This window comes from Poecilia latipinna, unplaced genomic scaffold, assembly GCF_001443285.1.
Source record: "Poecilia latipinna isolate Pla-1442-1.1 unplaced genomic scaffold, P_latipinna-1.0 Scaffold72, whole genome shotgun sequence".
NCBI classification, from domain to species: Eukaryota; Metazoa; Chordata; class Actinopteri; order Cyprinodontiformes; family Poeciliidae; genus Poecilia; species Poecilia latipinna.
Window position 1 is genome coordinate 1 of NW_015112688.1, and position 17,502 is coordinate 17,502.

The window sequence follows — 17,502 nt, forward strand, 5'->3', positions numbered from 1 at the left end:
GACCAATGGTGTTTAACAAAAGGCGGGTCAAAGCAGAAAAAAAATCTCCAATGAGGGTTAAGAGGTGTTCCTGTGGAGGTGGGTTACTAAATACACGTGCTTTGAGGTACAGTTAGCAAACTTATGATTATTTTTCTCAAGGTTCCTGATGTAAGCATATCGTTTGCCATTCTTTGTTATTTGCAATAGTAATTGAATTATTTTTAGACACTTTTTTGCAGTAAATTGAAAAGACTATTTTTTTTGTGTGGATTAGCATGTTACCAACTATCATGGTAATGTGATAGTTTACCATGTTTTCACTGGTATATTATATTCCTACACAACTGTAGGAATATAAACATGTGACACATTTAAACGTCATGTGAAATATAAGCTGCATTCCAAAATTATTTAAAAACAGCAATTTTCTTATAGAAAATGTATAGCATGAACTGTGAGAGTTGGAAAGTGATGCCAGAGATGCTCTCCAAGGGAGCTGACAGAGCTTGGGCAATATTGAAAAGAAAATGGACAAATGATTCAATGTTTAGATGCATAAATCTCTAAATGACATGCAGCTATACCTAGTTTTTAAAAAAGCATTGGCTCAGTGGGGCTTAATACATATGCATACCACACTTTTCATAACTTATTTGTAAAACTGTCATTTGTCACTTTAAATCTTAATAAAATGCATTGAGTTTGATATTTAATAAAAGGCGGGTCAAAGCAGAAAAAAACCTCCAATGAGGGTTAAGAGGTGTTCCCGTGGAGGTGGGTTATTAAATACACGTGCTTTGAGGTACAGTTAGCAAACTTGTGATTATTTTTCTCAATAAAATGCATTGAGTTTGATGAAATATGACAAAATGTCAAAGAATCTGAATAGTTTTGCAAGGCACTGGAAATTGTAAAATTATGTTTGCGGCATGGAATGGAATACAATACAATAAAAGCACATAATAAGGTGGTATGTGGCCCTCTGCTGGACAGACATTAAGACTTTGGATTCTGTCCATCTCTTTGTGAAAAACAGTGCAAAACATACTGACCACTACTTGCATCCATCTCTAATCTGCCACAAGCCAAAAATAGAATTGATGAGATAGATATAGATGGGTAATTCCCAGCTACTCTTGAAAGACTGCACTTACCAAGCTTAAAAGCAGGAACTGGTGTCAAAATGTTTAGGGGGGATATATAGTGAAACATTAATGATGCTTGCTGTCTGTTTGATTGTTGTGGAACACAATGTGTGAAGAAGTGAAACAGGAGAAGCTTGGCTCTACAATGTTAGGTTCAGTGCCAGTAGGAAATAAAGGAGACGCATCATGTTTCAACTCAGTGAAGGAACAGGTTGCAAAAGGCAAATGATGAAAAAAAAAAAAATCATATTACTTTTCAGAAAAACAAATACAGTGCGTCTAAGTCAGGACCAGAATAAATCATTTTAAAGCTTTTTCCACCTTTGACGTAGCCCATACCCTGTTCAATTCAGCTGAAAAACAGATATGTTTGGGATGGGATATATTAAAATAAAAAAGGTGAAATATGGGCTATAATAAAGTGTAGGTAATAATCAAAAATTGCAGTATATTGAGGGCCAATAGTGAAGAAATAGGATGTTTTTCTTTCAATATTGATTAAGAAAGGACAGAAACTAATTAAGGAGAGTACCAGGAGGCCCAAGATCACAGCAACACTGAAGGAGCTGCAGGAATTTCTGCCCAATGGTGACTGTGTTCAAAATGACATCATTCTTCTGTATTCTTCAAATGTCTGAACTAAGCAGTAAAACATCCAGGCCTGGCTAAAATCTCCCAGAACCTAGTGAGGTAATGTTGTATACAGTCTGATGTAGTCATACTTTAATTTTTAGCACCATAATTCTAAAAGGTTTTTCTTGGCAGAGAAGCAACTCTCTTCTCTGCATCACAAAAAATTACTGTGAAATAATGGTAGTGGCAGCATCATGTAGTGAGGTAACCGCATCAGATGGAACATTATTTTAAATAAAATTATGGATTGCTTCAGAATCAGTTTGGATCCAAAACAATCAGTTGTTTGCTACAAAGCTAGTGAGAAGGATCAATTTCATTTCTCAGATTTGCTGTAAAATAAAAAATAAAAATCATCAACAACAACAGGGTCTTTTCATCAGGGAAAAAAAAAAGTTTTGGAATAAAATCTGACATAAAATTTGTGGATCTTTAGAGTTTTGTGCACAAAAGAAGTCTGCCATAATCTGATAATACTGGGAAACTTTAATAAGATAGACTGAGTTGCTATTACCAGAAAAATGAAAGGTGATTTTTTTTTTTTTTATTTTAAGTGCTCCAATAAAGTATCAGGTAAATAACTGTGGAGACTTGACAATGCAAATCACTGCAACTTTTTAAATTTTAACCTAATAGATTTGCTTATCTTTCAGTTAAATTGTGCAGGATTTATTACTGGTTGAAAAGTTTTTTAGTAACACAAACCTATAACGTTGATGAAACAATAAAAAGGAGTCTAATAAAGATGTTTCTCTCTCTAATAACGTGTGAATTTTATGGAGAACGAACATACGCCATGTTAGTGTGGCTTTCAGTTTTCCCACCTGTTTTTGACACAGTGACCTTTAGATGCTGGGGTGTCACAGTGTGGCCGGTGTGGAGTCCGTGGGGCAGTGGAGAGGGAGGGCGCTGAGCACACACCATATATGGGCACACCACCGACTCTGAGCTGCTATTGGCTGATGGACTTATGCAGCTGCTTGTCAACAAGATGGCCTTCCTCCTCTCGCCGTTTTAACACAGATTATTTTGGTATCCCCGAGAACATACTGTGAAAGCCTGTGACACTTCTAGATAGACAGCGGAAGAGAGATTGCTGTGAGACCTGGTTTGACGTACGGTCAAGAGGATTCTCTTCAGGGAACTGACAGGCTGAAATGCTGCGATAGTGGCTAGTATTAAGCAAGGTTGATAAACCAGAAAGTAGCTGTGGGCTAATGTCGACGTTAGCCTGCTAGCTGGTTAGCCTAGCTACGTGGACTCGGGATAGTCAACTCGTGTCACCTGTATTAGACTAGTTTGGTTGGAAGAAAACACGGCTAACAAGGACTTGTCACCGACCTTCTGCTCATCGTGGGGTTTCCGTGTAGAACAACCTACCAGGTATTTCTACTCCCACAGCATAAATTAAAATCTTTTTTTAATCGAAGCTTGCTAGCAGAGGAAAGCTCTGTTATAATATTCTGCAGGTAAGTTGTGTTGTCCAGTTAGCTAGCTCGTTAGCTCAGGAGGGGTTTGTTTTTTCTATAACTTCATCTTTCTCTACACCGAAGTGAATAATCGGTTTAAAAAAGCTGACTTGAACAGATGTGTGTTAATTAAATACTGTAGTTCTCTAGTTTTTGTTTGACTTCTGGTCTGCTGGGTATTTATGTCCCAGCGACGCTTTGCTAGCTCACTGCTTAAATAGCTGGTAGTTGGTTAAAGACATTTAAATTTAATGTTGGGTAAAAATAATCTCCTTTGGCTTTGGTTTTGCTCTTCTTTGGTATTGTTGCCCCATCTCTCCTTATAACTGTCACGTCAGATATAGATGTCGTTTCAACTTGTGCCCAATATATTTTGGAAAGTTAACACATTTACCCAAAGAGTGAGCTGCGGGCCTGCGTTTTTGACTAGAAAACTTTAGTCACAGTGAGGACAACAATCTGACATTTTTTGTGCATCGACTTTTTAACGTGCTCCTGTCACGATGTGTGGTTCTCTCCAAGAAAACAACTGCGATCCAATCTTTAGTGTTGTGCATGTTGGTTAAGATCTTGAAGAGGTCTTCTGTAATCAAACAGCTATTCAGGTGCTTTTTACAGCAAGTTAAAACTGCTTATTAGACATTCTGTAAAACTTGGATTCTGAAAAGATCACTTGTAGAACAACGCCCATTTGGTCAGTTCTTTCATTTTTTTGCANTGAATAATAGTCTAATCGAGATAAAAACCTACCCTCCCAATCTTCCAAGCCCACATGCCTCAAGTGACATCTCATTACCCCAAAGACTCTTTTTAGTCTGTTCACTTTTTTCTTTTGTACACATAATTTATTCATGGTTTTAACAAAATTCCACTTGCTTTTGTGTTTGTTTACATTCCGTACAGTTGTTGTATGCCTAAATTTGGCAAAAAAAGATGTGAAAACAGTTTATGAATTAGCCTGAAGTTATTGACAATAAAGGGTTGGTCAGAACTTCTGACTCAGCTGCTGTTAACTGAAAACGACTGCTTGTCATCAGAGTCGTAGTCATTCCATTTGACAGCAGAATGAGGATGGGAGAGGAGAAAAATCCCATTACTCAACAGTAACAAAACGAGTTGTTTAAGATAAAGTATTATGATTTCACATTGCATGCAGTTCAACTGTGCTGCCAAATCATATTGTGATTTAATATGAAATAATCTCAGTTTGACATTTATCGTACTCATTTTCTGAGTGGCAAATATACATAGAAAACAATCGGATGATATAATTCTTGACAGAATACAAAGGACTTTACATCAATTCAAGTTTCGCCATCTGCCCATCATGACTTTGGGTTCATATGTCAAAAATTGTGTCCGTGGTACTCGCATGTTTCAGAGTGGGAGTGGCCGATGTGATGATTTTATGTTCTTAAGAATTAGAAAATGTTGACAAACTGCCAAAAGAAGGAAGCTGTAAAATTATCTCCAAAAATATTCTATGGAGTTCCGGTTATGCTGCTGTTCAAGCGCACAAGTTTCATTCATTTAACGGGAATATAAAATAACATATAGAAAGTATATTTTAATATATAAATAGTTGTATTTGTTGTTCTAAAATGATGTTAAACACTGATGATCGGCCTATTTTGGGAAACAGACTAATACTCGGCTGTGTTTTATGATAAATTGTACTTGTACTGAGAGATTGTTTTCTACCCAAATGCTTACCTACATAAATGAATGTATACTTTCAGGAAAATCAGTTTCTGTCCTAGTATTTGACCTTATTGCTTTCTTAGTGTAAGTATGTGTGGACGCAGCCCTCTCTCTGAGTGGTTTGATGTCATTTATTTAGACGTTGCGTGACTGAAGCTCCTCTCTGGAGGTCAATACAACAGATCACTGTGCTGACACAGAAGTGTTACTGGAGGTCTTATCGAGGTTTGTGACGATATTTCTGAACGAACATGCTGCCACTCACTCTCACACACAGTCAGAGACGGCCGTGTAGGCTGGCGGTCACTCTTCCCAGGTGTCGTCTCACGTTCCTGATCTGACTGCTGGAGCGACGCGCTCCACTCTATTGTTCTGTCACCGGTGAGCTAAACAAACGGCCTGCTGGGCGTTCATCTGCTGTTACATTGTCTTCAAAGACACACAGGCAGAGGGAAACTTTGTAAAGTTTTTATTTTTTTTTCTTTCTTTCTTTTTTGTGGGTCGTGCCAGGTTGATTGGTGGATTTATGGCTGCGGTTCGCACATTGACATGAATGAAATGCCTCAGAGCATGACCGTCTAACGGACACAACTGAGAGTTATTCTTCAGCTTGTTTTCTTTTTTAACCATTTGGTTCTTATTAACTCGAGACGCCCTAAAATTATGATCAAACATGTAGAAATGATTGCTTGAATTCCTTATCCAGCCTGCCAAGTTTTATAGGTGCTAAACAAGGATATAGTTGTCTGAACACACCCACCCAGCAAAGGAGGTAGCGAAGTGCAAATAAGGAGAGGGTGATTAAAGGAAGCGATGGTGTCCAGAGAAAAACCCAAGCCGAATAAAATTAAAATTTCATGTTTCTAGTGTTTGTTTTTGAATAGGTGAAAACTATTTATCTTTCTTGTAATATTAGTCTGACTGAAACTGTATGTAGATCCGGACCATCAATCTCAGATTGACTGATCAATTTTCAGTTTGGAAAGATATGTTGTTTTAGGATCTAAACACTGGAAACCTGATTTAAATTAATATACGGCACAGCTGTTACAATGGATATTTTCTGAATCGTTCATTGTGATGCTGGTGAAATTTCTAGAAAGATGCTAACAGTCTAACATCTTTGAAAATGTTGAAAGTTGAACAAAAAGCGGGCTTTCACCGTTCAGACAGTAGAACCTGTTGTGTTTTTGTGTCATCTGAAGGTTTCTGATGGTTTGAAGGAAGCTCCTTTGTGTGGCGTGGCTATTTTGCAATCAGAAGCTCCTCCTCAGTCTTCAGGACATTGGAGGAATGTTGCACTCTGTATTATCGATTAACTTTACTGACATAGGTTGGATAACAAATACCTTCTCTCTGATCCAATTAACACATCCCGTTTGAGGTGAATACACACTGTTAAGTTTGATTTGACCTTTTATAGATATCCAACTGTAAACCAACCCCAGCCCTTGCTGAATAATGTGCCTCTTCATTTTGGGCTTTCCTGGTTGATGAGTCTGCAAACTTGGCAGACTGCATGCTTCCATGCGTCGGTGTGTGGAACCAGTTAATTGCTGGAAACGTACAGAAAAATCTTCATTCTCTCTTGACAGTCTGTCAGACAGGTTGGGTTTCTAACGATTAAGTCTGCAGAGTCGCTGTAGCTCCACTGGCTGCTGCTGAGCTTGGACAGGATTTGATGGATTAGGTTGTTGCAGAAAGCTTAATTCAAACCCAGACTCTTATTTGCAGAGATTCATTTGAGGAGTAAACGATGCATAAAGTGCATGTGTAAATGTGCCTCATCTGTTACTTGGGGTCTAACTTTAAATTGTGTGAAATATTAAAGACAAAAGATAAATATCCCTTCAGCTGTCTGGGTTTGAGGTACACGGCACAAAATGTCACAATCCCTTTTCAGAACTTGGACTCATTTAGAAGAAATTTTCCTCATTTAATAAAGTCTATATGTCAAAGTCTATATGTCAGACTTGGGCCATTATTAGATTTTCACACTACAACCTATAGAAGACATTTCATGGTTTAAGAATATCACAGTATGTTTTACAAATGTTGCAGATATGTATGACATGATCTAATTACTTTTTCCTACTGTGTCAAATTAATAACATATTTATTATTACACTTTTGTGTTTTAGCACTTGGATTTTAAGAAAATATTATAGAGTAAACATTGACTTAATTGAAAAAGTACTACCTATACCTGATATTGGCTGGTAATAATTCGTCTGAACATTCCTGCAGTTGGCTGCTGTACCATAATAAAAATGATAGGTGGCTCACTTTTAGTGCTTGTTTTCCCCAACTGGAAGTATTTTTAAGCAGCCTTATTAGTTTATGCTGCGTTCCATTTATCTTGGATCTAGGTTTGATCAGACCTGAGGTAAAATCGTTCTATTTAAGTTGGAATTTCAAAAGGGCAGCTTTCTGTAAGAGGATTATTGTACCTCTTATAATCATCATTTTGCTTTCTAGAACTACAATGTTTCAAAAATCACATAACATTGAGTTTTAGATGCACTCTTACATGTGTAAAATAAACAAGTATCCACCACATTTTATTGGTATTTAAGCGAGGAGCGGCCATAATGACGTGCAAATTCGACCTTACAAGTTGTAAAGAACGTAGTCAGAGTTGCTCCCTGTTTTATAGTGGAAACTCCGACTTTAAAGGGCGTTCCAGTTGATTTTTCCAACTCGGAATGTAATTTCCAAGTTCAGAGAGCAACTGGATCTAATCAGCCAGCTGACCAGCAGTATGTAGGAACACAATTATTCCTGCTGTCTGGAGCGAAATGGCTGCTTTGACTTTCTGCTGTTAATTAAAACAAACTTTAAACCATTAGAACTGTAGCGGTTACTTTTTTAAAACCTTGTATATCTTGATACCAATAGACAGTCCACGCTTATTTCTAATGATGAGAATTAATATTCTGTACTGCTACCAGGCATTTCTATTTCTGTGGGTTCTTGTATTGTGCTAGCAGTCAAAGTGTTGCCTTTCACTCTTAGATGTTTATGTTGCCAGGTGACATTTAATTGCTGAAGCTAAAGTATTCTGTAATCCTAAATGTTTTAGAATTTTTTTGGCTTTTAGACTGTTGTACCCCTATTTAGTCATGTTTGCAGAGAGAAGGTTTTGAACCTTTTTCTCATTGAAAAGCAGATTATTTCATTTAAGAGGACGTGCCAATGTTTAAACAGAATATGGTTTGATTCCGTGCCAGATTCCTCTTAATTTTCATGTTGTCATCGAGATAATATCTCATCTCCAAATACTGCCAAGTTCCCAGAAAAGCAAAAGCCAATAGTTCTCTTCTGGCTGTCTTTCATGATAGGACCAACATATTGCATGAATCTGTGGTTATCATGGTGGATAAGAAAGAGTTGGAGAATAAAACTAGTTGTGACTAGTCCAATCCCTGAAGAAAATGCAGTAAAAAAGCCTCTTCAGCCTCTTTGCTACAGTATAATCTGTCTGCTCTTAGATGAGTTGTTGCTGTGTGATTATAGAGGAAGCATTTATGCTGCTACACCACACTGTGTGGGAGGTGTTTGCTTTTTGCGCCTCTCTGAGCCAATCCATTAGTCCAACTGTATAACGCACCACCCATGCAGTGTGTTACACAGAAAAGAACAAGTGACCCTTACGCATACGTGTCAAATTAGCTCTAAAATGGCCCAAACAGGCGGCTCAAGTTTCCTCCTGAATGCGGGAATCGTTCATTAAATAGCCCAGCTGATCAACTTTTCATTTAGAGCAAGACTGTGTGAATTGTTTTTCTCATTTTGAGACTCTTTTTCACAGCATTGTATTGAGTCAGTGTTGAAGAATTTTTTTTTTCTTCCCGTTTACCTTAAGACTAAATTGTAATAGTTTCCTCATGAATAATGAACCCTTGTTCAGAGGGAGCAGTTAATACAAAAGGAAAGTTTCAGATCCAACAGAGCTAATAAAATTTATTGATCTTGTTTTTTCCAGGTTTGCAGTATATTAGGAAATCTCTCTCTCCCATTACACTTCCTACTCTATACTAGGCATATTGGGCACTAAAATCTGTCAGAACAGGGTGTTCAATACAGTCAGACTAACAGGTAGGGTTGGGGTTATATCTTGTTGTGAAAAATCTTTTTATCGTAATGACAAAAAAAAAAAAATCTGAATGTCTGAAGCCCCCAAAACTGACAGTATTGCCAGCTGCAGTCACCTTTTCTATTTCTCCACTGTTGATTACAAAAGAGCTTCAATAAATCTGTCAAAATGATTAAATACAGGTGCTCTGTCTTGATTTAAAGATGAAAATGCCAATTATTTACATAACCGATGTCCTGAAGAAGCCCATTTTGACAATTTTTTTTTGTTTTTCTTAAGAGCTGTGTGTGTGTTTGAGCTTTGACTGCTGTCAACCAACTAAACAGGCTCTTTACAAGTGAATTATCTTATCACATGCCTTTTTAAATGGTTAATCCAGACTTTTTCTCATTTAGGTTCAGTAAAGTTATTCTCTAAAATGGTCCTTTTACTTGTAGTAGAAAGTGGTCTTGTCTCTCTGAGCTTATTGAAGGTGTCAATCAAGTTTTTGAGGTGAAAGTTAAATCATAACCAGAGACCTGGCAGCTGTTTTAGCAGACTTCAGCATTTTAAAGCAGCTCAGACTAAAAATATTCATATCAGTGGGATTTAAGGCCATGTTGGCATGCAATGACTTGTCAGTTCACTGTCATGAACGGAGTAAATGTTTTGATTTTACAACATTTGTGCAGATGGTATGAAAACTACGGTGGCAGAATGTAGATCAGATGAGGCTCCACAGAGAAACGGGAGTTAACTAGTTAACCTCATTTACTTTTCCAGTGAACTCGCAGCAATATGACCTCGTTTTGCCAAAGATAATGAAGCCCACCAACAATAACTTAACCTCATTTGGAAAAATTCAAAGCCTTAAGAAGCGAACTACATTTTTTTTAAAAAATCTGATATTTGTTAATGTGTCAAATGGTTTTTTTTTAGTAAAGTTGATCCAGATTTGGCTTTAATTATATAAATGGTAACTTTGAACTTTATTGTTTTTATTTTTAAGAGTTGTGGAGCATCTTAGGGCAAATGGAGTAAGTGCAAACAGTTTACCAGTGGGTCAGGCTCGTTGCTTCGTCTGTCCCAAAGTATGCTGGCCCGTCCCTGGCATACCCTGCAGCCGCCCTTGCTACAGAAGCAAATGATGCCGGGTGAACAGAAAAGCTCCACCTCGTTCTGTAGTATAGCCAGCAAGGAAGAAGTGAGGATAGCAACAACGGTTTCACTCCTATCCCCCCCGCCACTGCTTTCTAAAAATAGGTCCAGCATATGCCTGGATGCTCCTCCCTGTGTTGCCTCCTATTAAGTCAAGACCTCTTTGAAATGCTGAGATGCAGAGAGAGGGTGAGGAGGATCCATTTGGTGCTTTTGTGCTCCATCGTTCATCCCTTTCATCTTGAAACCCGAAATGCAATCCCTTTAATTTAATCTGGAGACCATGGAGTGAGGGAGATGGTCTTGTTGCACAGAAGTGAATGCAACTACTGATTAAATTTGGCCAAAGTCTGAAGCAGAGGATTTGTGACTGGTGTCTGTAAGAGTGTGATGTTGTCTCTTCTAAACACTAGTGGTTGCACTGGGGCTTGCAATGCTTTCAGACTGTTTGATTACTTGAGGGCAACTATTCAGTAGAGCCTCGATTAGTTATTGATCATGTAATTTAATCCCTCTGCAGGTGAGCTTTTTTAATCTGCACTTTTAAATTGATAAAATGTGGAGTTTTCGCAATCATTTCTCACTCCATCCCTTCATGTATTTACAGGGTGTCTATGCATCCTTAGAAAGTCTTTAAAAAACATCATGATTTGTAGATGTGCTTTCAGTATTTAATATTTTGTAGTTTGTTTTTAATTGTATTTTTTGTATTTCTGTTCAATTTTCATTTCATACAGGTCTTAAATTTCATGCATAATGCTTTTAAAATGGTCTTAAGTCTTTAATTTGAGTTAGTGGAACCTGCAGAAACCCTGATTTGACCTTTTTTCTGTTTTCTTGATGCAGGTTTTATGCCCGGTGTTGGTCTTGGTGCCAGTCTGGTGGCTACTGGAACAGAGACGAACGATGAGCGCTCCTGGTGTTTGCTGGCCAGCATAGATGCAGATATGCCACGGTGGTCCTCATCCTGATGGACCGAGACACCTTCTCCCACATCCGGCTGTGGTGCCCTCGCCCCTTCGGCACCTACTCCCAGAACAAAGCTCGGAGTCCAGGGTCGGGGGGCAACAGTGGGGGAGCCAGTGGGGCAGGTTCCCCCTCAGTCTGCAAGGCTGAGCTCTCGCAAGGTGCCAGGAGGACGCCAGAAGAAAGTGAAGATGTAGGGATGATAGTTGGGGGTAGGGAGGGAAAGGAGGAGGAGGAGGATGTGGGGTCAGAGAACACGCCACCTGAACCTGAGCTTGAATCTGGGGCCATTACACAAACCCAGGCCCCTCAGCCTCCTCCTGCTCCGCCCTCGCCACCAACTACAGGGTCTCAGATGCAAGATGGGCGTGTGCTGTTGGACACCTGGTATGTTATCAAACCAGGGAACACAAAGGAGAAGATTGCCTTTTTTGTTGCACACCAGTTGAGTGGAGCAGGCCAGCCCAGACCGAGTGCCATGAAGGTGAGAACCTAACAGAGGGGTGTATGTCTCTCTTTTACATGTCGTCTTCAGAGATTTTCATGTAGTTTCCTTCAGTGGTCCTTGGTGTAGTGCCACCACAGGTGAGGAGAACAGGTTTTCCAGAGTGTTTAGTTCATTTGAAGCAAAACTGTTTATCAGGAAGAAACCTCCAGCAGATCCAGGATCAGTACCAGGAACATTTTCCACAACCGAAACACAGAGCAGAATGCACTAAAAGAAACAGAACTGATGTAGGATTATGTTCTATGTTAATGAAAGTAAAAGGTTAATAGCAGAAAAGGGACAACAATTAGTTGATGACAGCATTATTTCAGCTAGTGCCCTCCTCCAGGAAGGTGCCAAAGTCAGACAGAATGCCAGATCAGGAGTAGCTTCTATGGAGAGAAAAACATAAAATAAAACATTAATGTGCAAATTTAGTCTCTGCATCTTGCAATCACACAGGACTGCTTGTATTTCACAGACTACATGCATTCAAATATATTTGACGATATCTGTATGGCTTTCCACCATCCTTTGATTTATGAGTGACTACAGTTGAAGAGATATCATTCAAGGTTATTACAATGTATATAGACAGTACTGTAGCTAATGATCACCATCACACTATCTAGCGCTATCAGAATGTTGTGTAGCTATAAAATTGTGTGTGGCCTCTAATTAAATCATTTTCTGTTTCCACAGGTTAAAGGTAACTGGGCAACAGATTGCAGTAAAGCCAAAAGACGAAGGCGGTGCTCATCCTACGACCCTCCAACGCGCTCCCAAGCGCCGACTCCTGACACCTCCATACGACCTCCAAGCCCTGATGAGCTACCATTAGGTGTGAATGAGACAGATCTGCTTTCTGTGGCTGAGATGGTTGCCTTGGTGGAGCAGAGGACCGCCATGGCCCTTCAGGGCATTGTGGCAGTTCATTCAAACCAGCACCACCACCAGTCGCTAACCAGCACTCATAGTCAGGGCTTCCCCCCCAACCAACATACTCTGCTCCAAGGTACAGTCTCCGACCCTTCTCCCATGCTGTTTGAATCAAACGGCTCAGACAGTCAAGCCGCTAGCGAATCCCAAAAGCCATCATCTCCAATCCAGACGGACCAGGAGTTCGAGGAGGAGCAGGAGTCGTACAGGGTGGCTCAGGCCATCGCACACTTTGAATCTCAGACCCTTGAGAATCGCCTCCATCTGGGTTCTGGATCTGGAGTACCCTCAAATAATCAAAATGGAGATGGGGAGCTCAGAAGAGGGGACACTGTAACACCACCTCCACCACCCAACCACACCCATGGGGAGGTGAGGATAGCTTTCAGAGTGTCAAATATGGACCCGCGCTCACAACTGGAGCCAGCTGGCCGGTCCCGCTGTATGTTTATGAGCTGTGGTGGGGGGAGTAACCAGGCAGCTGCCAGGGCCAAAGAGAAAATCACCTGTGACTTGTACCAGCTCGTCAGTCCGTCTTCAAGAGATCCCAGTAGTCTGTTGCTTGCCGCCACAGCTTCCACCCCCAAACCAGACGGAGATCTCCATCAAGACAATCCGTCCTGCGGCACCCCGGACCCCAACCAGGAACTCTCCACAGGAGAGAAGAAAGGGGGTGTCGGGAGGGAACGAGTGACCGGGTTCCATGTGGAGGTTGTGGTGACGGGTGCTGTGGACCAGTGTGTCTTCTACGGCAAGGACAGCACAGAGAATGTGCAGGAGGAAACGGTGTGTTTCGCAATGCCTACAGCGGGAGGGGGTGGTGGTGGTGTTGGCAGCTCAACTGACCCATCATCAGACGATCCCCCTCCTGGACAGCTCTTTTTCCTTCAGTCCCCTAGGGGACCAGAGGACGATATAACTGCAAAGACATCTGGCAGCGGGGCAGGAATGTGCTCTTTGGACTGCGCCAACAACAACAGTCCTGGCACAGGGGTAACAGTGGGCTCAGTGGAGCGGGCGACACGTCCAGACTCCCCTGGTGTCAGGGAGGACTGCTCTGACCCTTCGCTGTGTCGCCTTTACCGCCATGTGTCCCACGACTTCCTGGAGATCCGGTTTCAGATCCAGCGGCTCCTCGAGCCAAGACAGTACATGTTGCTGCTCCCCGACCACATCATGGTGAACATCTTCAGCTACCTACCCACTCGCTCTCTGGCGGCCCTTAAGTGCACCTGCCACTACTTTAAGGCACTGATCGAAACCTACGGGGTGCACGCGGTGGACTCACGCTGGAACCAGGACCCCCTCTACAGAGACGACCCCTGCAAACAGTGCAAGCGTCAGTATGAGCGTGGGGACGTTTCTTTGTGCCGCTGGCACCCCAAACCTTACCACCATGACCTGCCTTACGGACGTTCCTACTGGATGTGTTGCCGGCGTACGGACAAGGACACTCCGGGTTGCCGGGTTGGGCTCCATGACAACAACTGGGTGCAGCAGCCTGCTGACGGCTCCCAGCCCATCCGCACCAAGAGGGAAGAACGGAGGGAGGAGGCCAGGTAGAGGGTGCAAACCAAGACTCATCTCATTGCATACCTCCTCCCGTCTCTACATCACTGGTCTGAGAACTGGGGTACAGAGAGGGCAACGGGGGAGGAATCAGCACTCCAAGACTGTTTGCTTGTCTCCTCTTCTTTCTCCTTCTTTCTCTCAATAGAGAGAGGTTGAGATCTGAAGAAGAAAGCGAAGCATCACACTCCTTGCCTTTTTATTTCTCTTTCCAACTGCTCCAGAATCCTTCTCTCCCCCCCTAGAGTGGCTAATAAAAGTTTGTACACCAGGGTTGGGGTCCTCTCCTGCTGCTGTCAGTCTCGTCTCTGAGGGGGTTCTGTTTAAATATGCACATGGATGTTGCAGTAGGCGATTTTATGTAAAAACGTTGCAGTGTTTGGATTGAGATTAGCATTCATAAAGTGACGTATAGAAATGTAATGCCCACCAGTGTGCTTTCAGCTCCCAACACGTGGCCCGCGTTGTGTTTTGCCCCAAGCATCCATGTTTAGCTGTACAGACGGGCTTCAAGGGACATGTAAAACCTTTCAGTGCAGAATGTTTTGAGTTATTACAGAAATGTGATTGTATAAAGCAAACTTGATTCTTTTTTTCCGGTTGTACAAGATGCCATTTGTAGCTGTCCTGCACCATGCATTTCTCTGTTCTGAATGTGCTGTAATGATGTGTTAAGTTGATCAGTCCCCTGCTGATGCTGCTGAACTTACTGCTCGTCACTGATGCTCATTCGGAGTCATTGGTGCCCCCCTCCCCCTCCAAGTCCAGGTTTCAGAGAGCCGCCCGGTTGTTGTTGCGGAGCGGACCCTAACCTTGCTGACCAGCCATAAATGGGAGCCACTGTCTGGTTTACAAAGAATTGTGGGAGACAGACTTGAATGGGATTTAAAAAGAGAAACTAGATGTCACTTTGGAAAGGCCTGATGTCACTTTGTATGGTTTGATTGATTCGTTTGCTTGTTTTGCCATTTTTTTTTGTTTTTGTTTGTTTTTATTGGGTTTTTGTGTCTGAATGTTTGCTGTTGTATTTGCTTTTATTCATGAGGACTGTGTTCTTCGTGTATCAGTCTGTCATCCTACTGAAGTTTTTTTTTTTTTTTTTTTTAAATATGCCATCTTTATTTTAACCCTCGCCCCCCAAAACCCTTCTTTTATCCTTCCCTCCACCTCAACAGAGCCATCATTCATACTTTGAAGTGTGTTCAACTATCCACCACAAACACCAGAAACTCTCTATACCAGCTTCCAGCCTTAAAAGCCCCCCTACCTCTTACCCCACCCTTCTGGAGACCGAGGCATCAGATACCTCACGGATGATCAGAACACAACAAAAGTTGCACAGTTTTCCAATGTTTCACACACTCCATCCAGCTCCACTGGGTCCACTTAAATTATTGCGCGTACAAGAACAGTGCCTGGAGTTGGCTCTGACTTTTCAATACCGGGGGAGGGGGCAATAAAAAAATGGAATCTATTTATTTTTGCCCTCTCCTCCTTTGCTTTTAACCTCCCTCCCCATCCCTGCAAGCTGACAGACTGGACATTGAAGAACTGATGTGATGAATGATGCTGAAACTCTGCATGGAGATGAGAAGATGGTTGGGTAGTCATGGGAGAACTCTGTAGGTTACAGATGTGTACAATGCTAATGGGAAGTATCTGCTTAAATAAAACAGAAGTGATGATTAAAACTGGAAATCTGAACCACTACGTGGTATGTCTGCTTTTTATACGCTGATCCACATTGCTCGTTTTCTAAGTTGTCATGGGTGGGTGCAGCTAGGTGGTTCCCAGCCACTTACAGTTCGCATTGATTTCTTGTAAACCAAAGTTTTAATGTGTGGGATAAACTTTATTAATGCATTTATGAGCTACTTAAACTTTCTCTCCTTCACACCTTTAGGAATGACTGATTGGATCAGAGTGTAACCAGATGCTTTAATGGCATTTGTATCTGATAACACGTTCTGTTAAATCTGATCATTAAAGCTGCAGGGATGAAATTTATGTACCTCTGAAACTGCAGTAAGCTTGTGAACTTTTCCCTGTGCTGTTTCAAAGATTTTACATATGGTGGCAACACAAAGTTGTATAAATAATCTGAAGTGCTTATGTGCAGGTCCCCTAAACCATTACATTGTAGAACCAGTCTTTTTTGAGGTACATCTCTACCACTTTTATGTCGACAAATGTTTCTTTGTTGTGCTTTATGAAATGGTTCATGTTCAGTCCAATTGGATGTGGAGTCTGAGACAATCGGATGTGGTCTGGACTGTGACTAGACCATTTTGACCCTTGAGTGAAATTTGATCTCAACCAGATCTGAGACCTTTCCAGATCTTTCCAACCTAAAGAACCGTTTTGACCCTGAGTCCCTACAGAATTTGTCAAGTTTTCTTTCATCATCTTTCTTTCCTCAGAGGCACCACTGAGGCTTCTTACATGACTAATATTCTTCCTTGTTTGCATTAGGTATGATGGGTATCAGAGCAACAACCATTGCATACACATATGTACGTCCCACTTTTTAGGTTATTTTTTAAATAAACATAAACCTTGAAGGATTTGTTTGTTTTTCTTTTAGTCTTTACAATTAAAGTATAGACTGAAATGGGCTTTAGTTTTCTGTTCACAAAGAAGCAGTTCACAATCCAAAGTATTTGGACATGCATTTATGATCATCCTTCACTTTAATTCAGAAGCACATTTTTCTCAGATTACTTACATGTATTGATGTTACCATAATGGTAGATGTAAAAGCTAGACCAGGTTACTTTAAAGCAAGAAAACCCTAAATTCCTTATTTGTGAAATTATATGTTAAGTATAACGTGTCAGTGATGACACATTAGGACAGTCACAAAGTCGGCCTTCTATTACTTGAACAACATCTCCAGGATTAGAGGACTAATGTCTCAGCACGATCTTGAGAAACTCATCCATGCGTTTATCTTTAGACGCATTGATTAATGCAACAGCGTTTTCACAGGTCTGACTAACAAATTAAACAGCTGCAGCTGATCCAGAACGCTGCTGCTCGCGTTCTGACTAAAACCAGGTACCTAGAGCACATAACACCAGTTTTAAAGTCCCTACACTGGCTCCCTGTAGCTCAGAGAATAGACTTTGAAATACTGTTGTTAGTTTATAAATAACTGAAAGGTTTAGCACCACAATACGTTAAAGATCTGTTATTGCTGTACCAACCGTCTAGACCCCTCAGATCTTCTGGTTCTGGACTGCTCTGCATTCCCAGAACCAGAACCAAACGAGGATAAATCAGGGTTAGAGAGCATGACAGCAAAATGTCTTTGATGTCTTCGATGTTTTTAATGTTTTTCTCTTCACTTTTTATCTATTTATGTAAAAGTGGCGAGTG

The 17,502-nt window shown here is 41.0% G+C and overlaps 1 protein-coding gene across 1 annotated transcript; it reads left to right on the forward strand.

The window, feature by feature from the left end:
• The first annotated feature begins 2,713 nt into the window (after positions 1-2,713).
• Positions 2,714-14,696, forward strand: fbxo46 (F-box protein 46). Its single transcript, XM_015015816.1, has 3 exons — positions 2,714-3,143; positions 11,010-11,613; positions 12,319-14,696. Exons 2-3 carry the CDS (start codon positions 11,134-11,136, stop codon positions 14,116-14,118), a joined length of 2,280 nt encoding a protein of 759 aa, XP_014871302.1. The 5' UTR covers positions 2,714-3,143; positions 11,010-11,133; the 3' UTR covers positions 14,119-14,696.
• The last annotated feature ends 2,806 nt before the right edge of the window (positions 14,697-17,502 follow it).

Bases quoted from the DNA above. Each gene is read 5' to 3' on its own strand.
- fbxo46 (XM_015015816.1), top strand. From the start codon at position 11,134: ATGGACCGAGACACCTTCTCCCACATCCGGCTGTGGTGCCCTCGCCCC. The intron at 11,614-12,318 runs GTGAGAACCTAA...CTGTTTCCACAG, and splicing joins CCAGACCGAGTGCCATGAAG to GTTAAAGGTAACTGGGCAAC.